Source organism: Sminthopsis crassicaudata, chromosome 6 (assembly GCF_048593235.1).
Source record: "Sminthopsis crassicaudata isolate SCR6 chromosome 6, ASM4859323v1, whole genome shotgun sequence".
Taxonomy (NCBI): Eukaryota; Metazoa; Chordata; class Mammalia; order Dasyuromorphia; family Dasyuridae; genus Sminthopsis; species Sminthopsis crassicaudata.
This window is the reverse complement of record NC_133622.1, coordinates 163,342,890-163,369,185: the sequence shown is the minus strand read 5'-3', so window position 1 is coordinate 163,369,185 and position 26,296 is coordinate 163,342,890. Positions and strand designations below refer to the sequence as shown.

Sequence of the window (26,296 nt, the reverse complement as noted above, 5' to 3'; positions counted from 1 at the left end):
TGGGACACAGCGGCTGTCCCCAAAATGATTACGACATTTTGGGAAGTTTGTGTCAAATGTCCCTTGAGGTTTCTGCCGAAGCCCCTCCCACTGGACGTATAAAAACAAGGCACCGGTCGGGTCCACCTCACTGGTCGGACAGGATAGGCTGCATTGTCCCACACACTGTCCGAGGAAGGCACACCTGAGCCTGACCGTCCGTCGCGAGCCTGTCCGCCCCATAGCTACTCGGGATCGACCCTACCTACCAGCCGCGAAAAAGGCCGGTTGCTGGGATTGCCGGGTCAGCCAGGAGGTCACGAGGCGGGACCTCGCTCAGCTCCGACCAGCTAGCCCAGACTTGACGTCCCGATTGTCCCATTCATTCGCAGCCGAGGACGCTCCTCCGAGATGGACAGCTACTTCTGGAAGATCTCTATTGTGTTGCTCACCATCGGTAAGGCTACCTACCCTCTCTGCCTGGTCTCTTTGGTTCGGTTTGCTTTTGAAAATAGGTCACAAAATGATGGATCTAGGCTCGGAAGGGACAGTAGAGATCATCTAAGACAGTTCTCAGCACCCCTTTACTCTCCTGAAAATTACTGAGGACCCTACAGAGAAGTTTCATTTATGTGACTTCTATCTTCACTCACTATGTTGGAAAACTAAAATGTTTGAATTCATTGTTGTGAGTACAGTTTTAGACTAGAGGACTCCCAGGGGTTTTCAGATCTTTCTTATTTAAGGAAAAAAAAAAAAAAAAAAAAAACCGCGGATCTAGTTCGACCCTATCTTTTTAAAGAGAAAAAGTGAAGTTTATTTAGAGGACTGAAAGGACCTGTCTAAAGCCGATCAGGTAGAAGAGGCAGAATCGGTATTTGAACCCGGGTCTCCCAGATAAAGTGAAAAAATTAAAAAAAAAAAAAATTAAAAATTAAAAACCCGCTGATCTAGTTCGACCCTATCTTTTTAAAGAGAGAAAGTGAAGTTTAGAGGAATGAAAGGACCTGTCTAAAACCGATCGAGGAGAAGTGGCAGAATCGGTATTTGAACCTGGGTCTCCCAGATAAAGTAATCTCACTTTCTGTCTGTCCCTTGTCTCCATCTGAAGTAGCCTTTTGGGGGTAAAAATAGAACCAAGAAGGACAAACAAGAAAGATCTTTGCTTTCCGTTCTAATACTTGAAAAAAAAGAAAAGAAAGTCATTTATTAAACGTTGTGGGGGCGTGCCCTCTTTGCCTGCTTGCCAGAGTGGATGACAGTAAAAGAGTGGCTGGCATTCCCAAGCACGGGAGACCGAGAAGTGTGTAGGTTTTTCTCCCCACCTCCCACGCTTTCCTCTCTTGAGACTTCACTCGAGCTTCCTCCTCACCTGCGCTCGTCAGGTGTCTGCAGAGTCTCGTTCTGCTCCCCGCTTAGGCTCATTGCTTTCTCTACTATGTGGTCAGTAAATGTGTCGCTTCCAGTTAGGTTTTTCTCCAGTGGGTTTATGGGCTAATCTTCACTTATTAGAGCGTTGAGATGATAAGTCTATATCTCACAGAGCTCCTCGGGGGGGGGGGGCGGGGGAAATCAGACTTGTTGGGGTTCAGCTTTAGCAGAAGGCTGAAGTGTTTCCCAATAGTCCTGCTGAAAAGGAGAGCGATTGTTCTCGCCTTCTCTGAGATTCGAGTGAAATTCCACTGATGTTCCGAGCCCACATACTGCACTTAAATCATCCTTTGGCCACCTTGGCCTCAGAAGTAGGTAGACCAGTTGAAAAACATGCTATGCATATTTCCAATTTACATTACGAGGGCAGGGACTGCGTCTAAATCTTCGGGGAATTCTTCCTGAAGGAAACAAGTTATGATAATCACTCCGATTTTCTTCTGCTACATCTTAAGAAGAAAGAAAGAAAGAGGAAGGAAGAAAGGAAGAAAGGAAAGGAAGGAAGGAAGGAAAGGAAGGAAGGAAGGAAGGAAGGAAGGAAGGAAGGAAGGAAGGAAGGAAGGAAGGAAGGAAGGAAGGAAGGAAGGAAGGAAGGAAGGAAGGAAGGAAGGAAGGAAGGAAGGAAGGAAGGAAGGAAGGAAGGAAGGAAGGAAGGAAGGAAGGAAGGAAAGGAAGGAAGGAAGGAAGGAAGGAAGGAAGGAAGGAAGGAAGGAAGGAAGGAAGGAAGGAAGGAAGGAAGGAAGGAAGGAAGGAAGGAAGGAAGGAAGGAAGGAAGGAAGGAAGGAAGGAAGGAAGGAAGGAAGGAAGGAAGGAAGGAAGGAAGGAAGGAAGGAAGGAAGGAAGGAAGGAAGGAAGGAAGGAAGGAAGGAAGGGAAGGAAGGGGGAGGGAGGGAGGGGGAGAAGGAGGGAGGGAGAAGAGGAAGAAAGGGGGGAAAAACCAAATAGTTTGCCCTCTTGTATATTGGTAATCAGGACTGAGAGTTGGCATAGTAGAGAGAGCGTCAGACCAAATGTCAGGGAGAGTCATATTCCAGAGTTCAAATTGGGCCTCAGATACTGTGTGTGAACCTAAGGAAGTCATTTAACCCTGTTTGCCTCAGTTTCCTCATGTGTAAAATGAGCTGGAAAGGGAAACTGGCAAGCCATTATAGAATCTTCACTAAGAAAACCCCAAATGGGGTCACAAAAAAAGAAAACAAAACAACTCAACAACAGCATGTTGACAATCTTTTGTGAAGATGGGGGTTAGAAAAGAAAAATTTTCAATTATCAAGTTGTTTTTTTTTTTGTCTTTTTTTTTTTTTTAATGAACTTAGGAAATTATCTTCTCTTGGCACTACCTTTCCCCCTTACATGAAGGGGATGCTGTTCAGCAACTAAAAATTTAATATTTAAATTTGAAACTCTAAGATCTAAGAAACTACTGGTTAGTACCTGTGTAGTGTGTTTTTGTTTTTGTCATGAAAATACTTAACCACTTTATTGCTCTACTTAATTAATTATAGTTGACCTGTTTCATCAGCTACCCAAGCCTGTTTCCAAATAAGCCACTTCAGTTTCTGTTTTCCCAGTTTGTTTAGATATTTCTTTGCCTCTCAGAAAATTCTGATTTAAAGTTTAATTCTTTCTGTTCTAGTCATTTGTAGTAATCTGATTGCCAAAGTCAATAAATTAGGCAATGCCATCTAAGAATTAGAAATATTAGCTCTGTTTTTAATGTGATTATTTACATAGAAAGAGGGAGTAAAGGGATAGAAACATGGAATTAGAGTTGGAATGATTTTTAGAGATAAATCCCCACTATATCGTAACAACAACAACAAAAAAAAAGCACTTCTCAAATGTCAGGAGGAGATTACATTTCCTTGTTTTCTTTATGTGCTGGAATAAATTGCTGAATACTATAAAAATTTTCTTTTGAAAAGAAAGGCACATTTAGCTTTTTGGTATCACTTGTGAAAATTCCTTTGCTATTCTGGGGAAAAGGTACAGAATATTGTCAAGATAAATACAATATAAATCAATGCTTCTAGGTTTCAATTAGTGTTCCATTTTATCTGATATAGCTTTGTTACTTACTTTTGCAAAATGTAAGTGTGTGTGTATGTGTGTGTGTGTGTGTGTGTGTGTGTGTGTGTGTGTGTGTGTGTGTGTGTGTGTGTTCTGGCTATATACTTCGATTTCTCAACTATATAAATTGGAACATTGATTACCAGGGAAGTTACATAATTTATCTCAAGTCATAAAGTACAAAAATGGAAAGAGAACAGATTCCTTCGGTTTCATTTCTTTGAGCAACAAATGAAAGGATAAACAAGTATCTTAAAAAACTAAAAGATCAGAAATTGCTTCCTCAATTGGTCAAATCAGCTGTGTTTGAGCCAATGGTTCTTGGATGATAGTCTCAGAAATCTGAAGGAAATTCCTTCTCAATTCTTATTGATGCCATAAAGATAATAAACACAGTCCAAACTAAAAGAGTTTTGCCATGAGTTCTTTTAAAAAAGATGTATTCCATTTGAGAATCAATCAGAAGAAAGTTTTCTTAAAATTAAGAAGTTTCAGTATTTGTTGTCTTAATTTTCAGCATGACTCTAGAGCAGAGAGTTTCAGTTCAGGAGAGTGACAATCAAACATTGGGAGTATACTTAGGAACTTGCAAGAGAAAATTCTCCAAAGAATTATGCTATTTCTAAGAAGTACTCACTCTGTCATCCTCAGTTTACTTGGAATTATGTCCAGAGTCAGAGGGACTTAAAACATTCCCAACAAATCTACCTGAACCTTTGGTTGTTCTGATGTCAAATTAACATAAGAAGGTAGTTATGTTCCAGGAATCTAATCCATTTATGGAAAGAAGGATCATTGTAGAGTAGAATTGTCCTGTTTCAAGATAATCCTGGGCTTTGAGTTCATTTAATATTAAGCAACAAGAACCTTGCAGTTTTTTTCTTTGTGTTATATATTGTAATACTTGGTTGAAATGCATATGCTAAGAAAACAATATTTTCAACAAAAACATATTGCTAGCTAGTATGCATATGATGCTTTAAAGTTTTCAAAGTTTTTTTATAAATATTGTCTCATTTGATTCTAACAACAGTCTTAAGAGGTGATTCCCATTTTACAAACAAGAAAACTGAGCACAATAATAGTTAAGGGACTTGCTCAGACTCACAACAGTTATTAAAATTCTTAGGCAGGGTTTGAATTCAGGTCTTTAACTTCTTCTTAATTCAATTTATACCCAATAGATCTCTGTGACATCTCGTTAATTTATCATGCATTATAATAATTTGCATATATAATCTACCCCCCACTCCCAAGTGAACCAGGACTCCTCCTTTTCTCAATTTTGTATTTAGTACAAACTTTTTTCTTTTCTTTCTCAGTGCATAGTGAAATGCTTAGAATGCATTAGATGTATAATAATATTTTCTTAAGATGATTTTACATTAAATCATAAACAACTGCAGATATCTCTTTCCTAAGTGGTGTCAAACAGTTTAATACTGGTGAGAGATTGATGAGGTAATATGACATTATTTAGGATATTACTGAAGGAGATGATTTGAAATAAACACAACTTACTCAGAAAAAAAGCAATTTTCTCTAAAAATTGATTAATTAGGAAGTAATTTCTTAGACCCACAAATGAGAACAAATTTCCAAAAGGAAATTTCATGGTATATCTCTGATTATTACTTATAGATTTTCAGAATACTATCACTGACATTAATGAATTGTTTTATAATATGAAATAATATTTGAATAGAGATTTATAAATTCTTTTTCAGATGGAGGGAGGGAAGCCTGTATGCCACAAATTTTAATTAACATTTTCTAAACTTCTCTATTATGTTTAAAAGTTTTACTTTAGCAAATAACTTTTGGAAAGCAAGATTGTCTCTATATTTGACATGCTGAACACACAAAAATCAGATCAAAAGGAAAAGAAACAAGAAAAGAAAAAATAAATACAAGCAAACAAACAACAAAAAGGTGAAAATACAGTGTTTGGCCCCCTTTCATTCTCCATAGCTCTCTCTATGGATGTGGATAACACTCTCCATCACAAATCTATTTTTCAGCCCTGTTCTTTAGAAACAACAATTTGGAAATTTTGGACTGGGGAAAAGAGAAATGGGGTCCTCACAAAGATGATAAGGACTTGCTCATAATGGTGTAGATAGGAAAGAGGTAGATGGAAGATGTGTCTTTAGGAAGGTAACTATTGAGAAATAAAGTTAATATTAATGTCACTTCAGGAAGGATCTCTGATTTTACCATTATGGGAAATTCAGAGTACAGAAATTTCTTCCCCAAGTGCAGATACCAACCCATATATATCTTAGGAGCTTTATTAAACATCTCCCATGCAACCATCCCATAGGGTATAAAGACAAAAATGAAAGTGCCAGCACTGGAGAAACTTATATTTTACTATGGGGGAAACAAGGCTCATATAAATCAATAGATGTTAAGTATGACTCAGACTTTGGAGCAGGTCTGCAATGAATAAAATAGAAGTTTCTTTGTCCCCTGCCACTCGACAGGGAGTAAATTCCTTTGATTAGTTGGCTTTATCTTCCGCACTATTTGACACACTCTCTCTCACTATCCTCTTTCATCTTCATTCTTGTCAGAAGCTCTGATATTGTGGGATAGATGGAAGGTGGAATTCAGAAACTCCAATTTAGATGCCATAAACTGAACTAGGATTCTCCTTCATCTGCTACCTCTCAGTTTTGGAGAGGGGAAGGGCTTAATAATAGAGGAAATTGGGAAAATGGGAATAAATGATGCCATTTAAGCTGAGTCTTCAAGGGAAAGCTAAAAAGGAGAATTTTAGAGAAGTGATCCTTTCTATAATGGAATACATCATATCCAAACCCATTCAGGAGAAGGAATGTGATATATAGTAGGAGAAAGAAGGAGGTCAGTTGGTCAGAAGGGCTGTGGGGAAGTTGGGGGTAGGGATGGGGCTGTGTTCAGAAGGTACAATGGAAGCCAGTGTGGGAAAAATGGGGGAAAAGTTGGTAATTTTTCCCAAGAATCAATAGGGAGAAACAGTTTTTTTTTCATAGGAAGAGTGGCCTGGTCCAACTTGTGCTTTTTTTTTTAACAATATAAATTTGCCAGTTATTTGAAGGATGAATAAGAATAAAGAAGTTACATGCAGAAAGGCAACAAAACAAAACTGAAGAAGTATCCAAAATACAGAATTTAAATGGCATTGACTTAATTCAGCGGATAATTTTAAACCATGTTTTCTATCTCCAAGTGTTATGAGGGGAGCGGAAAAAGACATAGTCTTTGCCCTCAGGAAGCTTCTTGTAATCTAGTAGGAGGATAAGATTAAAACAGTCTATCCTTATGCCATAATCCATCTTTTAAAAATTATTTTATATTACATCTAATTAATATATAAGTAGATGAAGTTATACACATAATCCTTGGTGATATCTTGTATTTATTAAGGACATATAGGAAGTAGTTAAATTTGGTTCTCTCTCCTGAGCTGCTTTCTCTCATCACCAGCTGCTCATTGGAAAGCTCCACCTGAATATTCCATAAGCATCTCAAGTCTACAGGACCAATTCACTTTCTTCACCTTTGAACCTGAACTCTTCCTAACTTCCCCATTTTTTTATTGAGAGCACCACTATTTTTTCAGTCACCTAACTTAGCAACCCAAGAGTCATCAATTACTTTTCCTGGTCACCTTCTACCTTTCCAGTCTTCTAGATCTTACTCATCTCCAAATATTCTGTGACCCAGTGACTCTAGCCTCCTTGTTCTTCCTCAATCAAGATACTCCATTTCCTGACTACATCTATTTTCACTCTCTTGTCTGCACATTGAGAATTTTTCTTCTTTTTTTTCTGGATTTCCTGCCTTCCTTCTCATTTCAGCTGAAATCTCACCTTACCAAGTATCTTCTAGTCTTTTTCTGTGACTTCTTTATCATCTGTCCCCTTCCCATTATCCATATGGCCATTGTTCTAGTTCAAGTGCTTCTTACATTTCACATGGATTGCTCCAATAGCTTCTTCTTTTTCTCCTATACTTAATTTCTACCATCTCTAAATTGTTCTTCACATTTAGTAGCCTAAATAGTCTAGTCTTAAAGTTTTAAATAGTTTTAAATCCGGAATCTGGCATAGCACAGTGTTTAGAGATTTGGAGAAAGAGTTCAAAACCTGACTCAGTTACTAGCTGTCACCCAGGACAAATTCCAGGTTCTTAATCAGTAAAATGGAAGTAATAAAAGTGCTTGCTTTTCAGTATTATTGTGAGGACCAAATGAGATAATGACTATAAATGTTATCTTAGCAATTTTTTTTTTGAGAGCCAATTGGGCTTAAGAGATTATTGCTTAGGATAACACAGTTAGAGTGTTAAGTGTCTGAACTAGGATTTGAACTCAGAGTCCTCCTGATATGAGACCCGTGTACCATCTAGCTGCCCCTATCTTTGCAAATCTTAAAGTGCTATTTTAATAAGTATTAGAATTATGTTCACCTGCAATAGATACTATCCTTGGAGACAGGAAGACATGATCCATGTAAATTGGATAACCAAAGGCAACCCACTAAAAATTTTCCAATGCCCCAGGCAAAAGACTAAATTTCAGAGAAGACACCATTCTGGACTGATAGAGGAAGTTTCCTCATTTTTCATTGATAGAGGGATTTTCTCTATCTGGATATCTGTCTCCATTGAAAGAGCTAGAGAAAAATTCTCTTTCAATGAAAGAGATGAAAATATGTTGTTCCCAAAATCTCCATGCAGTTTTATATTGTAGAATGCAATAAAACTTGAAATTTCTCTAGTACTTTAGCATTTGCAAGGTATTTTACATACATCAAGCTTGTTTTATAAGTGATGTTAAGAGATTTGCCCTTGATCATAAAGCTAATGCATCAAAAGCAGAGTTGGAATCCCAGTTTTCCTGATCTAAGTCTAGTCCTCTATCATCTCATACCATATAACATTTCAGTGAGGATAGGAATTGCTTTTCCCTTTGTCTTTTTGTTTTATTTTCTCTTTTTTTGTTTTTACTTTTGGGGACTTGGGATTTGTGGAAAGAGAGGGAAATGATTTTTATCAGTATAGATAGCTTTCAGTGAAAAAAATTACTCTAACAATGTCGATCAGCCATTGTTCCATAAGTTGTCATTTTAGTCAGTTGTCTGGGGGCTTTGAGGGGTTGAGACTAGGCCCATCACACAACCAGCATGTGTCAAAGGTGGGATTTGAACCTTTTTTTACCTGCTCCAGAGCTGTTTTCTTATCCACTATGCCATGCTATTTTTAACCTTGAGCCTAAAAAGCATTTAAGAAGAGTTTGATGAAAGAAGGAAAAAAATTAAGGAAAAATTCATAAAATCCAACAACTAAAAAAAAGAAAACCTAATTAGGGCAGCTAGATGGCAAAGTTGATAGAATACTAAATTTGGAATCAGGAAGACTCATTCTTATGAGTGCAAATCCAGCCTCTGACACTTTGAACTCAAGTCATTTTGCCCTGATTGCCTCAATTTTCTCCTCTCTAAAATGAGCTAGAGAAGGAAATGGCAAACCATTCCAATATCTCTGCCAAGCAAACTCCAAATGAAATGACTCAACAACAACAGCAGCAATAACAATTAAATATGCATTTGAACCACACATTTTATACAACAGGGATTTTCTTCCCTCAGTGAATTATATTTCCATGAATCGTAGTTAACTACGATATAGCTTCACCTTTAAAAATGTGCTGGTGTTTTGTATGAATGTGTGTGCCCAACACTGCATTAAACTATAAAAATAAAAATACAACAAGGTTTTAATATACTGAGAAGTATTGTAAATTACTAGTAAAGCACAGTAATAAAGCATTATGTCTCAATGAGCCTCTTCAGGGTAATGCTATGCTACCTCTGAATGAAAGAACAATATATATTTATTGAGAGTTCTTGTCTTCTTACATAAGAACTATTTGAGGAGTTAGTTTTTAAAAGTAAATATCTGCAATTTCCTCTTATTCTTATCAAGATCTAGATTCATTTAAAATATTTCTTAGGGTTTTTTTGCATTTAACTTTTAATGAAACATAATTATATGTTTGTTGGCAGACGGTAGGAATAAGAATCATTTATAGCCAAATCAAAGCCTTGCAAAAACTCTTACATTTGCATTCTTCTATAAAAATAAACATGTTGCAAATTGAAAAGTGCTAGTAGAAAATAGCACTTATTCATATTAATACTAAAGTGAGATTATCAGTTTATAGTAGGCAAAGTATGACCTTATACTTGTAAATAGAATTTTATAACAAATTGAGGATTTAGACAGACTTATTCCCTTTATGTTAAAAAAAATGATATTTTGTGCAAATATAAAAATCCTAAAATGCCAAGGAAGAAATATTGTTAACAAGCAGTAAGTAAGGAGTTGATTAGTTTTCATAGAAGAGAAAAGATTTCGTGATTTTATGTGGTTGGGCTGGGTTTTAAATGTTTCTTACCTACTTGAATTCTCCTGGAATCTGTGGTGAGTATTCCCTCTATGGAAGTAGATCAGAGCTCTTCTGTGAGTATTGCTTCATAAATCCATGTGGGCAAAATGCATCGATCTAATGACCGGCCTTCTGATGACAAACCTCTCTAAATTGGGCTTGCTAGTTTTGAGGTGACATACATACATCTCTGGACCTGTAGGTGAAACTTTTCCAATTTGGGAGGACCTGCGGATGCTTGTACTGCACAGTCATGACAGTTGAGAATCTCCAAAACAGAATAAGGCAGCAGAGGAGGATCATGGTACTGGAATTTTTTGTTTTTGTTTTATTTTGTTCTTTGATGAAATCCAATTAGGTAAAATTAGAAAAATAAGACCCATTCCCCTTCCGTACCACAATTATTTCTGAGAAAGACAATTTTTCAACTGTGCCTGGTTTAACTCATCCCAATATTATTGTCTTTACTAATTGTGCTCCATAATGTATTTTTTTTTAAGAATAAAGCTAAAGAGAGTCATATACAATTAAGAATAGCATTTCCGACCCCCAGAATTCCTGTGAATGATGGGACTAGGACCTTCTGAAGTAGCGAATGCTCCAGGGAAGTCAGTGTTTAGTAATAGGGCTTTGCCCCCATTCCAAAGGATGGCACTCACGCCTCCCACACACCACAGCCCCTAGACCTGGGTAAAGGGTGTGGGTTGGATCCTGACTCAGAGGGAAGAGGTAGCTTGTCTACTCTGAGTCACCCACCACACTTCCTGCTCTTGGACCTGAGTTTTCACTGATGTAGAACCATTCAGAGTTTTGTACCCATCAGATTTTTGAGACCGGAAAAGTATAGGACCCAAGCATGCTTTCAACAGATTTATTATGTCTTTATGAAAAAAAAAAAAAGAGTGGGAGGTAGGTGGAGGAAAAGAGACATGCCAAACGAACTAGATTTTGAGAGAAACTTTGCTTAGCTTGGGCAAGAGTCTACACTCTAGTCGTTTTCTTTTTCATGCTGTAGAGACTCTTTCTGTCTGTCTGTCCATCTCTGTCTCTCTTTCTATCTCCATATCTCTCTTTTCCTCTCTCCCTTCCTCCTTTGCTCCTCCCTCCATCCCCTCTCTGTCTTTCCTCTACCTTCTCTTTCTCCTCCTCCTCTCTCTCCCTCCTTTCTTCCCTCTCTTTCTGTCTCTGTTCTCTGTCTCTCCTTCTCTCTCTCTCTTACTCTTTTGCACCCTGTTCCCCAACCCCCTCTCTCTTTTCTACCTTTTCTTCCTCCTCCTTCTCTTTTTTCTTCCTCCTTACCTCCCTCCCTCTCTTTCTCTATCTCTAATTTCTCTGTCTCTCTCTTACTCTATGACTTCACAGGTATAAATATGCATACACATATAGCTTTAAATACATACATACACATGATACTTTTATTTATTAGCTATCCCTAGAAGGCAGCAATGATATACTATATATCACAGGTATGACTTCTATTACCAGGAACAAGTACATGATCTCTCGGAGCCTCAGTTTCCTCATCTATATAATGAAATGTAGGTTTGGACTCAAAGGCCTCCAGAATTACTTCTATCCCTCAGTCTATGATTCTGGGACCCTATCAAACAGGTATAGCCTATCCCAACAAAGTAGAAGCTGGACCAGTGTGTAGAATCACAGTCTGTATACACCATTAGGGAAGAATGATCACAGTATAAGCTGTTTCAGTCAAGGATTGAAAGCTCTACCAGGATGTAAATAATTGAATGATAGAATGGTTCTTCTGTTCCCATAATCCAAAGGAACTGAACTATTCAGGAAATTCAAAGGCAAAGCATTTATACCACCCTTAATTGATTGAATTTTAGTTTAAGGCATTGTGGTGTCTTTGTAATGTAACATAACTGGTTCAGTTCCATGTTTATTAGGCATCTACTTGGAGATATAATGGAAGATGAGCTGGATTTGAACTCCAGGAGACCTAGATTTGAATCCCAGGTCAGCCACTTAGTCACTATGCGGACTCAGAAATTTGTTCCACCTCTCTAGGACTTAGTTTTGTCATCTGTAAAATGAGGGTACTACATCAGATGATTTCCAATGCTTCTACTAGCTCCAAAGACTGTGATTTTATATATTCTATGTATTTTTTTTAAATTTTGTCCTCATGTTGCCATTTTCTAATAATTACAGTCAACTAAATGAAAAATGGTAATCAATACAGATGATGAGAGGAGCTTTTGACATGAATTAAAATTAGATTTAAAATGAAATCTTTGCTGTATTATTAATCTAGCAATTCAGTGGCAAGTCTCTCTTGATCACTGGACTAGCTCCAAGGGAGGGCCACAGGTAAGGAAAGCCCAGTTCTCAGGCTGACACACCCTAAAGTGAACATTCTTTAATTAACAAAGACAAATATTTCACCTGTGGCCTGAATGAACTGGAACCAAGTTTCCGACAGTGGAAAAATTAACAACAGAAAGGCTAGTATCTGGTTTCCATAAAGTATAGAATCTACATACTCTGTGTGTGTGTGTGTGTGTGTGTGTGTGTGTGTGTGTGTGTGTTTTACAGAATTGTTATTTCTTGTGGGAACACTTGATAATAAACTCTTTTGGATTAATATAAGTTGTGGATAGATTGAATGAAAATAGGCAACAATATAGATAAGCATTAAATTTAAATACATATGACCATATGAGCTAACAAGAAGGGTACAAATCCATGAGAGTATTATATTAATAATACTAAACATTGAAAACATTGAAATGAGAATTGAAATTATCTCCTGCTATCAGCAATGAGGATTAGAGTCATTTTTTCTTCTTCTTCCCCTTAGTACATTTGGGTGAAAATAAAATAAGAAATAAAGATTATGTGTATGTATTTTGTCCTCAAATTAATTGTTTGCCATTTACAAGTTTTTGTTTTTGTTTTTGTTTTGAGGGAAGGGGGGGAATAAATTAGACAAATCAATGGGTGAAATATTTCAGTTCTCTGGACAACAGTTTCTTCCTTCATAAAAATGAAATTTTTGGCATAGATGCTTATATGGTTTCTGCTACCTTTGAAATTGTAGGAATCCAAGAAATGCATGGGACAGTAAAAGATAAACCAGTGTTCTATTATTCCTAACACTGTTTGGGTTCAGGAACTTGGACCTGATACATGTAGTTTTAGTAAGTGAAAAGCATAGTATTCAGTTTAACAAACATACCCACCTGGCATTTTAGGAAGAGAGAATATCCATCCACCAGTCATAGGCATGACTTTCAAAAATGCTAAATAGAATTCTGGATGGGCAAGGTTGGGGAATTATTTCCTCTTGAATGAGATGATATTAATTTTACTGTGTGACAGTAGAGGGCACTCTCAGCACACCCTGCCTATAAACAAACACATTTCAGCATCCTTATATATATTCTTGTATACATGCATGCATGCATGCATAAATACATACACAAATAGATATCTAAATTAATTAATTAATGAGTCATTAAGTAAACTAGCTAGATTCCTTGAGAAGGAAATCCCAATTATATACATACATACATACATATATATATATATATATATATATATATATATATATATATATATATATATATATATATATATATATGGTATTTTTTTAATTCTAAACTTCACATACACCAAATAAATAGTACTTCCATATACATTGAGAAACAGAAGGAAAGGATTGCATATAAAACTGAGAACTTCTATTGCATAGAGTTGGCTTTCCAACCTGTCTTGCTTGTTTGTGGTTATCTCTGATCTTTCTGCTTCCAGTTATAACTTCTGAGATCCTATTATCTGACCCTCCTTTAGTTTAGCTCATAGGATTTAGAGGCACAAGAGGTCTGGATGATTTTCTGAATCAAATACCTCATTTTCCAAATGAGCAGATTGAACCCTTAGAGTCTTAGACATTAAAATGACTGTTAAAAAAATCACAATTTTAACACAATTTGCTGATTCCAAATAGAATAGGAGAAGAAAATACCTTTGCCCATTTCCAATCTCTATGTCTATTATCTGATGGCTATTTCTGTGAAATGGAACTAGTCCCAGAGGTTAACATACAGGTCATCACTTTAACAGAAATGGTTTTATATTATTACCCGTATCCCCATTAAGTAAATATGCAGCAAGCCTCTTTTCCTGACCTTGCATTTTGCCACCTCCTTGAGTAGGATTTTATATGTCCTTTATTGGAAGACCCCAGGATTAAACAATGTCTTATGGAAACCGTTCAAGATTCAGGGAACTGTACCTTGTATTTCTACATGTGTTTCTCTAATTGAGGCTCAGGTAATGGAAGTTACCTGCCTTCTTGACTACCTGACAATTAAGATATAGTATTAGAAAGCTAGAACTGAGTATCAGAAGGCTTAAGTTTTACCTATCCAAAGTATCTAATCAGGCATTTCTTATATACAATAATCTATATATTGAATTTTACTTCAAGTTTATGGATTGTGTGTTTTTTAAATTTTAAATTATCTAAATGTAAAACAATATGAAATGTACTTTAAAAAAGAACATTGAAAATATTTTAAGGTTTAGTTTCCATATCAGTTGTCAGTGGGAGATCTGAGTTCAAATCCAACCTCAGACAGTTACTAGTTGTGTGACTCCATACAGGTCACTTGACCTCCATTTGCCACAATCACCTCAACTGCAAAATGGAGATAATATCAGCACTTACCTTGAAGCATTATTGAGAGATTCAAATGAGATAATATTTGTTAATCGCTTAGCACAAATCCTTGTACACAGTAGGTGCTTAATAAATGCTAATTCCTTTCCCTCAGTATACATAGCATACATAGTTTAGTCTTTCTTTAACACCCATCTTAGTTTTATGTCTCCAATAGACAGATATTTATTTTATTGCTGTCATTTTTCATTTTTGCCTGATTCTTTGTGACCCCATTTGGGGTTTTCTTGGCAAAGATAATGGACTGTCATTTCCTTCTCAAGCTCATTTTATAGATGAAGAAACTGAGGCAAACAGAATTAAGTGATTTGCCCAAGGTCACACAATTAGCAAGTGACTGAAACCAGATCTGAACTCGTAAAGATGAGTCTTTCTTACTGGACCATTTAACTTTCAAAAGCATTCATGTTATGGTAGAATTAACAGAGTTTCTGGAGTTGAATTTGCATATTAAGAATTCTACCCTCTATCCCTATAGCGGGGTAACATAAATCTTCAATTTATGTTCTTAATTTATTTAACTTGACTTGTATGACTTAATTTTCTTTCTTTGGAAAAGTTACTTATGACATATTAGTTAACAAAAGAATATATGCAACTACCTAAATATAATGAAGACTGCATTGCTTTAGTTTATGCTGAAATTGAATTCTTATTTTCATTAATTTTATTGATCTTGAGATGATACATATGTCCAAAAATGTTTGAAAAGCTTCTTTGAAAACTGTTATTATTTAAAAGACTATCCAAATTTTTCTTATACTTGAAATATTAATTGAAATCTCTTGTCTTTTGTTTTTTTGGAAATAGGTATGTACCTTTTGCAAAATGCTCATAGTACAACTGTGATTCCAACGTGTATCCCAGAAGAATCAAATGACAACTGCACTGCTTTAGGTATGGTCATCTTTCAAAAATATAATTTCTAGAATTATACATGTTTAATCTATACTGGGTTACTTGCTATTCTGGGGAGGGAGGAAGAGACGAGAGAGGGAGAAAAATGGAAAAATGTGAAACATAAGGTTTTGCAAGGGTGAATGTTGAAAACTATCTTTGCATGTATTCTGAAAAACAAAACACTATTATTAAAATGAATAAACATTATTTCTACATGCATTCATAAATAATCTCTCAATCCCACTACTCTTCTCCTATAGAACCAAAACAACTCTCCCTCCCCCCCCAAAATCTTCTCATTATAAGCACGAATAGTTCTGCAAAGTAAATTTTCACATTGTCCATCCCTGATAATATAGGTCTCTCTCTACATTTTAAGACTATTACCTCTCTGTCAGGGTTAAGTGTCACATTCCCTCTTCAGTCCTCAGGCAATCCTCTGGACTTTTATCTTCGCATTGATCAGAGCAGTAAAGGCTTTCATAATTACTTTTCTTTACAATGTTATTGTAATTGCTCATTTAGGTCTGAATTGATTAGTAAAAGAACTTCCCAGCTTCCTTTGAAATGTTCCTGTCTTTTATGGCACAATAATATTGCATTTATGTTCATATGGCATAATCTGTTCAGCCACTCTTTGATAGAAACCTGGTCTCTTAGTTTTCATATTTTAGTTCTTACCAAAAAAGCCATTATGAATGTCTGTCTACTTTCTGTTTCTTTGATCAATTTGGGATATAGACCAAGTAGTATCACTTGACAAAGTAAAGTACAGTATACTACATTTCTGAACACAATTCCAAATTGCTCTTCAAAATGGCTAGACCAATTCAATGTTTCACCAATAATGTACCTATATGGGGCAGCTAGGTGTGACCCTGAGCAAGTCACTTAAAACTATTTGCTTCATTTTCCTCATTTATAAAATGAGCTGGAAAAGGAAATGGAAAACCATTCCAGTAACTTGCCAATAAAATCCCAAATGGAGTCATGAGATGTCAGAGAAGATCAGAAATACTGAATAACAATAAAAACAAAAATTGCCCTATTTATATGTTCAACTCTAGTAATGTCATCTCTATGAATTAAACAGATTGAAAAACAACAAAAACTCAAAAATGTTAAACTTGTAATATAGATATATAACATCTCTTTATGTAGGTTTACATGTGTACCTTTTATACAACACATACTTACATATATGTATTTATACACATATATTCCTACATAGAGAGAAACAGAGACAGAAAGAAAGAGAGAGAAGTGTCAAAGAGAGAAAGACAGAGATACAGACATAGAAACAGAGACAGAGACAGAGACAGAGACAGAGGGGAAATGTACTGGAGCTCTGCATCAGAACTATTTTTAGCAAATATTCTCCTGAGAGAAGTAATCAATGAATTGGGCAAGGGAAGATCTGCACTTGGAATGTGTGTATGTATGTATGTGTACTTAGCCTTCCCCAAACTTATTTCTGTTTTCAACCTTTACCACATTTGGGACTCTCAAGTTTCATAAAGCTTGTCGTAACCTGACATGCCAGGAAATAAAAGGATTAAGGAGCCATGAAGATGATAATGAGGGAAGAGGTGATACCCACAGACACTGGGGTTACCGAATTGTCAGCAGCAAAAGCTTGGAGTTTGTGAAGTCTGGAAGCCAGGAAGTCCAACTGAAGCAGGAGAAAGGGGTCCAACGTTATAGATCAAGGATCAGAGTCAAGGAGAGAGGTTGAGAAAGTTTCTAACACAAAGTAGATGGGAATAATAGTAATCATATCTTCTTGCCCATCACATAATTTCCTAGAAGTGTAGGAGAGAGAATGGGAGGGACCTCAGAGGCCATCTGGTCTAACACCTTCAAATTACAGAGGAAACAAAGATGGGTGTATTAAGTTATTTGACCAAAGTCACCCAAAAGAGAGTTTTAGAACCTCTGAATAGAAAGCCAGTGTTTTTCCTACTGTACATACACTGTTTTCATTCCTGGACTCAGTTGCCTTATCTGTAAAATGAGGATAATAACAGCACCTATTTCCCAGGGTTATTATCTTCAATTATTATTTCTAATTTATCCTGTTTACATCTTGTTTGTATGTAGTTGTTTATGGGTCATCTCCCTCATTCGACTGTTCTACTTGAAGAAGAGGTAGCCAGGTGGCTCTGTAGTATGTAGAAAGCTGGGCCTGGAATCAGACCTGAATTTAAATCCAACCTCAGACATTTACTAGCTGTTTGACTTCTGTCTGACACAGTTTCTTCAACTGTAAAATAGAGACAATAATGGCGTCTATCTTGCTGGAGTAGTTATAAGGATTAAATGAAGTAATATTTTTAAAGGACTTAACAGGGACTTCATAAATTAAGCTTGTCTCCTTCCTTGAGAGCATAAACAATTCTCTGACCTTTTTTGTCTGACCAGACCATAGCACAGTCCCTGGCACATTGTTTTATCTTTGGTTAGTGTTTTCCAGTCCTGTCTGACTTTTTGTGACCCCATTTGGGGTTTTCTTGACATTGATATTGGAGTGGTTTTGCCATTTCCTTCTTCAGTTCATTTTACAAATTAGGAACCTGAGGCAAACAGGATTAAGTAACTTGCCCAGACTCACACAGCTAGTGACAGATTTGCACTTAGAAAGATGAGTCTTCCTTATTCCAGACACAGCACTCTATTTACTGGGACTATTTGCTGCTCCATGGAATATACTAGGCATTTGATAAATTGTTGTTGACTTGTGAGGATAAAACGAGATAATTCAAAAGATTTTATAAATTCTATTTTTCATTTTATCATCATCATTGTCTCTGAGGGTCCCCTACAAGTTTAGATATTGCTTTGTGAAAAAAAAATTTAATTTACAAAGCACTTGCTTCCCCCAACAATGCCTTTCTTACCTCATAACTGTCTTCTTCCAATATTTATTCTTGTTTTTAAAATGAGGAAATTGAGTCCCTAAGTAGGGAAGAGTAGAGAAAATCAGTCATTATTCCCCCATCCCACGCTTCCTTTTAGAACGGGTGCCAGACGTCTCTATCAGACAAAATTGGAAATGGAAATTGGGGCTTCCTTATATCACCTAATTCTTGAATTCCCTCTGGCCCTTGACTTGGACCTGACAAAAGTCCTACAGACCTTTCTTATGGTGCTATCCCAAAATGGACACCTTAAGGACAATTGGGCAGGTGGGCTTCAGTAAATCTTCCCTTGCTTGGGGATATCCACATACTTGTTGGAATATCTCACAATAGCAATGGTCATGGTGAAGGAAATGTCCCTGCAAGGTCTTCAAGCTCCTCTCCCCCACCCTCCCCCTACGCAGCAGCATCTAAGTACTAGCCTGCAACCACCTAGGTGCTGCATTGGAGAATCAGGTCCTTCCTGTTCTGCTTCATACCAGGCTACACCCAGGGCTCAGCACTTGGTAGCTGCTGGTAGGATCTCTTCATTGGGGATGACAATGGGAGAACTGCAAGGGGAATGGCAGCCCAAAGGCAATGTCTACAGGTCGTGGGAAGTCGTCTGCTCCTACATTCTCTTTTTAAAAATTAACTTTTGTGTCCAATGAATAAACACTTATTTTCTTTCTCTCCTACTGGGACAAATAAAAGAATAAAAAAAATCCTAATAATAAATTTCTACATTGACCATGTCCAAAAACATGTGTCTAATTCTGCATTTTGAATCTATCCCTCCTCTATCAGGATGTGGGCAGCATCTTTGTTCCTTGAAAGACGATTCCCATAGTCCAAAAGGGAGTGAATATTTGGAAGAATTCAAATGTTACCTGTCACACTAATAACTCACATTTCAATCGGGTTTTGTTCCTCTTCAAAGAGTAAGGATAAGCTAAAGTTAAAGGATAAGTTAAAAAGAGTGAGCCTGGTGATTTGAGAGAAAAATGGTTGTTGCATTCAAGTGTCTTTAAGGTTTGGAATCAGGAAGAAATTGGCATTAAATACCACCTCAGATACTTCCTACAAATGTTTGCTTCTATTTCCCTATCTGGCAAACAGGAATAAAATAGCACCTATCTTCCAGGGTTGTTGTGAGAATAAATAAAATAATTTTTGTTAAGCATTTTGCAAACTTTAAACTGATACAGTATTTAATTATATATTCACACATTAATTAATTAATATAGGTTATATATAATTGATAATATATTTTTAAATTGATAATATAGTAATACAGTATTATTATTAAGCTAAGAATAACAGGTAAAACATAAAGTATCATATAATTTCCATCATTATTATTAAACTAAGACTAACATGTAGAAATTTTACAAAGTGTAACAGTAACTACCAAGCAGAAGTTACATAAAGTGCTACAGAAATTCTAATATTACTAAGCAATGGTTTTGTAAAATGCTATATAAATACCATTTATTATTATTATTATTAAATTAGGAGTAATGGATGAAAGTTATATAAAGAATAAATTCTATCATCATCTTCATTTTAAACTAAGAGCAATGAATAACAATTATATAAAGTGCCATATAAATTCTACTATTATTAAGATTAGATTAATGGATGGACATTGCATAGAAATAGTCAAACTTAACATCAGATTGTTGTATTCTTTCAGCCTATCCAAGTTTTTGTGACCTCATTTAGGGTTTTCTTGGCAAAGATACTAGCCTGGCTTGCCATTGCCTTCTTCAGCTCATTTTACAAATGAGGAAACTGAGGCAAGCAGAGTTATGTGATTTGTCCAGGGTCACACAATGAGTAAGCATTTGAACTCACTAAGATGAATCTTCATGGTTCCAAGCACAGTGTGCCTTCCATTCTGCCATCTAGCTAACCTGCTTACCATCAGGAAAACCTTCCTAAAAATTAGATTAGGAAGAGCAGATTGTCTTGTCAGATGCCCTTTTATTTCCCATCAATACTGCTTTTCAGGAATAGCTAGATCACTACTTAGTGATCTTGGTAGCTATGAGAGTTTTTGCTCAGAGACAAATTGCAGTGGGGGCCCCTGAACAGGCCCATAATTGGCTATTCAAAAACTGTGCTTTCCTATCCCACAGTTATGACATTCTTGGCCCAGAGGATGGCTGCTTTGTATATTTTTCTATGTCTCTCTTTTGAGGATGACGTACCTAAAATTCTTCAATTTCCTCACTTTAATCACTCCCTCCACCTCAGAGATTCTCTGTTTCTGTACAAAACAAAAAGTCCAACAAGTCTGTCATCTTGGCAGATTCACCTGCTTGTAATAATGGCTTGATGACATGTATGATTGTAGTAACACTAACAGTTTTTAAAAGACTGAAACAAAATAACTCATCTGTTTTCCATTCTTTCCACAGTTCAGATAGAAAATAATCCTCCGGTGGGTCCAGTGGCAATTACAAAATGTGGCGAGGACATGCAAGGTTTCTGTTTTCATGGGCAATGCATCTACCTAGTGGATATGAGTCAACACGTCTGCAGGTGAGTGACCGTCATCGCCTCTTGCTTGGATAATTTATTTTTAATTGTTTTACTTGCTTTCGGACTCTCCTCTTCCCAATTCGTTCTTCACAGATCTTCACAGAAGATGGCCAAAGCCATCTTCTTAAGATTTTCCAAGTCTGCCCCTACCACATTCAACATTTCTCAATGTCTCTCAATGTCTGGCACATAGTAGGCTTGCTGGGTTGAATTGAACTAATGTGTATTTTATGTGTATTTTGTATGAATTTTTACAATTTCAGGCAATTAAAAAATAGAAAATGGGAATGTTTTCTAGAATTGCTGTTGAGGAGGATTCTAGAATTGTTGAGAATTTCAGTCATGTTCAACTCTTTCTGTGACTGTGATACTGGAATAATTTGCCATTTCCTTCTCTGGTTCAATTTACAAATGGGGAAACTGAGTTAAATAAAGCTAACTGACTTGTCCAGGAGTCACACAGCTAGTAAGTACTGAAGTTGGATTTGTACTTGGGTTTTCCTGATTCCAGGACTGACATTCTATCCACTATGTCACATAGTTGCCCTACTCTAGTATTCAGTTAATTACTCTGTTGAAAGAAGCCAATTATCTCCATAAAATCACCATTTATTTCAGAAATTGAAATAACACCTGAGAGGGTTTAAACATTCTACAGTATTTGTTCTTTTATTAAAAGCCAGCCTTTGTAAAGCACTTTAAAATTTGCAAAGTATTTTGCAAATACCTCATTTGAGCCTCTCAAAAATCTATAAACAACAATAAGGGCTGTAATTAACCCTATTTTACAAGTGAGAAAATTGAGGCAGACAACAGTGAAGTAACTTGTCTGCCCAGGATCACATAGTTAATAAGTGCCTGAAACCAGATATGAACTCAGATATTCCTGAATCTAACTCCACTATGTCATTTAGCTATCCCTAAGACTGCTGTATGAAATGTAACGCTCAGTTTTTGACATAAAATAATGGTTTCTTTTATAGCCATTCGTGTGCATGAGAAATTATTTTATTTCTTCCATTGTTTAATTTTGTGTGTTTGTTCTTTTAATTTAACAAATTAAGCAATTATTCTCTGCCAAGCACTAGAAATTCAAGTGCAAAACAACAACAACAACAAAAGAAAAAACAGCCCAAAATAATAATTAATAAAGCCCTGCCTTCAGGGAGCTTATATTTTAAGGGAGTGAGGAATATCTACAAGATCACAAGATTGTGGCTTCTGCATTTCCAAGCCTTCATGATTTCTTTTCCCTCCAAGATGACTTTTGTATGTGTGTATGAATGTACATATATGTGAGTGTACATATATATATATAGTATATATCTTATTTAATCATGTCTATTTTTTCTATTTTTTCTTAGGTGTGAAGTAGGCTACACAGGCAGCAGATGTGAGCATTTTTTGCTAACTGTTCATCAACCCTTAAGTAAAGAATATGTAGTATTGACTGTCATTCTGGTTTTTCTGTTCCTGATCATCATTGTTGGGGGCACATATTACTTCCTTAGATGGTAAGATACAATTTCATTACACAAGCTATTTATTTGTTTGTTTGTTTGTTTGTTTACTTATTTATTTTTAGTTAGGAATAATAGTTATGGTTTGGGTGAAAATCTAGACAAAACTTTCAACAAGTCTTAACAAACATAGGAGTTAATCCCTGAGGCTCAGTTTCTTCTTTCTTAAAAACTGGGGATGATTTAAAGCAGAGAGACCACAGAATTTTGAGTTCAGAGACTTAGGCTCAGAACTTGATTCTCCAAGTTATCTGCTGTGTTATTTTGAGCAAGTTGATAAACTTTTCTGAGCATTTAAGTTTCTTGTTTATAAAATAGCACAGACTTAATATTGAAAAAAGCATGTTTTTATTCTTCTAAATATTATATGATAGCTAGCTCTAATTATCCGACTCACATAGATTGTCGTGAAACAACAGGAAAAAAAAACAGAACGGGGGTTAGGTCCCAAGCTTGTGATGTTATTAGCATTAGGAACTCCCAGGTGAGGAAAGTTCCTCTCCTTAGGAAGGTTGACACTTTCTCTATAACTATAACTTAGATTCCTCCATGTTCTCCAGAGCACCCAGACATCAGGTAACTCCCTCAGGACTATGTATCCTGGCAAATCCAAGAGATAGTGAGTAAGGTCCTAAGTACATTAAGGTGACTTCATGGACAAGATGGAGCAAGCATGAATGGGTTATTATGAGCGTGACTGTATGAAACATCCAAATTATTGAGATTAGACATGAGTGTTTGAGATGAAAAGAGTGATATTTAGTAGTAGGGAGGGAGTAAGTACTGTGTACAAACATACCTAAAAGTCCTTTGAAAAGAGATTCCAAGTGTATTTGTGCAAGAGAACATAGAACTAAGGGCTCTGTCTCTTTTCTCTTATTTCTCTCTTTTGTTATAAGGGGAGAGATATATGGGGAAAGATGAGTGATGTCAAAAGAAATTATATCAAACATATATATATATATATATATATATATATATATATATATATATATATATATATATGTTCATATATATATGTTCATATATATGTATATCTCTATATATTAGCCAAAGAGACAGAAGAAGTAGGAGAGTGAATGTGAGAGAAAAAAGCAATAAATAAAATGATTGATTTTAACCTTCATTGATGATTAATGACATTACTTGATATAAATACTTGCTTCCAAGAAGTATATTATTATATAACTAATGAGAAAAAATAATATTGGTAGTAATTGAAAGTTCTAGCAACTGAATTGAAGGAATAAGGATGACCAAAGGATAATGGGGGAAATGCCCAGAATTTTGTATCCAAAGTCTTCTATTCACTGTCTATATATCCTTGGGCAAATCACTTAATCTATGTTGCCTCAATTTCCTCATCTGTAACATAAGGAAAGTGTACTAGATGACTTTTAAAGTCCATTCCAACTCTAAAACTAAAATCCCATAGCTTAAATGTGTTTTTTCATTTAAAAAAATTCATGCTATATGTCCCATCAAGCTTTGGATTCTTGAGATAAGGTCTGATGGGCATTTCTCTTTGTTATTCAACGGTATAGTTCTGGTTTTGATCATATAAAATCAACAGCATCAACAATTTAAAAAAAAAAAGTTATCCTGTACCCCTGACTGATGATTATCATCAGTCAAGCCCTAGCTATTTATCTTGAACTGAACTTGAACTGGAACTTGGTCAAGCCCATCTGTCTAAAGTCTGAAATAGATGATTGATAGCACTGATTATATGAGATGGGGGTCCATGCAGCTTTTGAGTCCACATAATTGTTTTTTGCTAACTATGGAAAACTTACTTTGCTCTAGCCTGTGCTGACTGAAGTATTAATAGTTTTCTTTTTCCATTTTGCATCTTCCCAGGTACAAAAACAGAAAAAGCAAAGAATCAAACAAGGAATATGAAAGAGTGACTTTGAATGATGAAAAGAACTCAATATTTTTACAAGTCTGAAAGAAGCAAATGGCACATCCTTACTACTTGCCTGGTGGCAATCTCTTAGTGTTACTAGTTTTGTTTTATTAATAATTATTAATAATATTTATGTTAAAAACAAAAAAGGGTCAAACCATATATTTTTTTCTTTTAAAAGAAGTCCATGGAGATTTTATTTTTATTTTTTATTTTATTATTTTTGTATGATGGAATGTTTGCTAGTGTATAAAGTGCATGTAGTATTTTATACATAAAATCAGTTTTTTTATAAGAAATACGAACTCCTGGGCTAAGTGCTTTATTGAAAGCCATAAAGCTTGCAAGCTTGTATAGGAATATTTTCCAAAGCCATCTCCTGTAATGTGTCCAGGATACTCAAGTGAATGATGACAAAAGACAGCAAATACATTTCTTAAGTTATAATTTGTTGGAAAGCATGGTTCACTGAAAACTGACATCAAAGGAATGGGATTGGAAGATGAAGATATAAATTGCCTTGGAGTCCTGTGGCAAGCAAAACATTAAAAAATGGAAAATATGGACAATGGGAATGATCTGGGAAAAGACTTTTTCCGTTTTCTAGTAACAACTGAATATTTATTTACCACAAGCAACTGTGCTCGTATTCCATTTTAGGACTTAACTGTAGAAATTCAAAAATCAAATATGCAACTAGGTCTCGATTAGTGTGAATAACAAATCCTGGTATTCAAATTCTCACTAACATTATAATTATGTAAAATCTGGTAATTGCTTCATTGTCTTGCAATGCAAAATTGAATAATGCAACAATTTCAGGAGATTCATTATTTACATTAATCAGGGGCCTAGATGCATTCTTCCCAATGAAGATTTTAAAGATGCTTTGCTATAATTTTAATTTTTGATTATCTTTTGTAACTAGAAGCAACTTAGAATCTTACCAGTTTTCTTCATTATATATTTGGATATTTCAAAAAGTTTGGAATTTCCTCACGGTGAATTTCTCCAACAACAGACAACATATTCTACACTTTCACAGTCAGTTATCATCAGTTACTACAACCAAAGTAATTCTTTACATGGGGCACCAGTTGTCAGCCTTTGGGTAGTGAATGTCTTGGAACTTGACTAGATAGCTCATTTATCAATCAATAGACATTTAGTAAATTTGCACCAAACTTGTGTTATAGCTAGACTCATATTTAGAAGTCTTTCTAGCCTGGTTACATATACTCTTCTGTAGACTATAAGTGCCCAGGTTGACCCTCCATTCCAATGAAAATTTGGAGTAGAATTTAATTTCAGTAATGATCCTATTTGAGTAATATTGTATTTACAAGAGTCTATAGATGCTCATCAACATATTTTGGTTATTTTTATGTTGCTGTTGTTGTTGAATTATCAGAGGTGAAAATCCCTTAACAAGAGAATATATTCCATGCCCCTTTCTCCAATGTTTATTTTCACTAAAACTTCATTTAAGTAGGATAAGAACTAGATCCTACATGATATACGGGCAGACAAATTTAATTTAATATTTCAAAGTATAATAGTGTTCAATTGTTGGTTTTATAATAAATAGAAAAGCAACGCAATGCAAAGTCAGTCTGAAATTATTTCCTACCAGCAGTGAACTAAAGTTACCATGAGGTATTAAATCACTGAATATATGTACATAACTTTGGTTTTCTTATTTACAAAATGAATGCTACCCTATTTCTATGTGCAGCATGATGAGATTCTTCAAGGTTTAATACTCCTTGATGCTAATGGAGCTAAGATGTCATCCTCTTGCAATGTCCTCCAGAGATGCAAATCATACCCTGTCCTATGCAACTCCTGTCCTGTCTTCCATAGTCTGCCACAGAGGGTTTTCCCAATGTGCTAGTGGCA

The 26,296-nt window shown here is 35.7% G+C and overlaps 1 protein-coding gene and 1 long non-coding RNA gene across 2 annotated transcripts in view; one reads left to right on the top strand and one right to left on the bottom strand.

Moving 5' to 3' along the window:
• Nucleotides 1-25,998, top strand: EREG (epiregulin). The gene is made up of 5 exons (XM_074273030.1): nt 1-436; nt 15,435-15,521; nt 20,845-20,968; nt 22,333-22,482; nt 24,349-25,998. The coding sequence occupies exons 1-5, from the start codon at nt 391-393 to the stop codon at nt 24,437-24,439; spliced, it is 498 nt and encodes a 165-aa protein (XP_074129131.1). The 5' UTR covers nt 1-390; the 3' UTR covers nt 24,440-25,998.
• Nucleotides 1,141-26,296, bottom strand: part of LOC141545772 (uncharacterized) — a 121,388-nt gene continuing 96,232 nt past the window's right edge. The window contains exons 5-8 of the long non-coding RNA XR_012483134.1: nt 19,332-19,373; nt 18,422-18,479; nt 13,123-13,287; nt 1,141-1,811 (exon numbers count right to left, since the gene is read on the bottom strand). This is a non-coding gene — a long non-coding RNA (uncharacterized LOC141545772). The remainder of the gene's footprint in view (nt 1,812-13,122; nt 13,288-18,421; nt 18,480-19,331; nt 19,374-26,296) is intronic.

Excerpts from the sequence above, each read along its gene's own strand:
- EREG (XM_074273030.1), top strand. The coding sequence starts at position 391 with ATGGACAGCTACTTCTGGAAGATCTCTATTGTGTTGCTCACCATCG. Across the intron at positions 20,969-22,332 it reads ATGAGTCAACACGTCTGCAG|GTGTGAAGTAGGCTACACAG; the intron begins GTGAGTGACCGT and ends ATTTTTTCTTAG. Across the intron at positions 22,483-24,348 it reads ACATATTACTTCCTTAGATG|GTACAAAAACAGAAAAAGCA; the intron begins GTAAGATACAAT and ends GCATCTTCCCAG.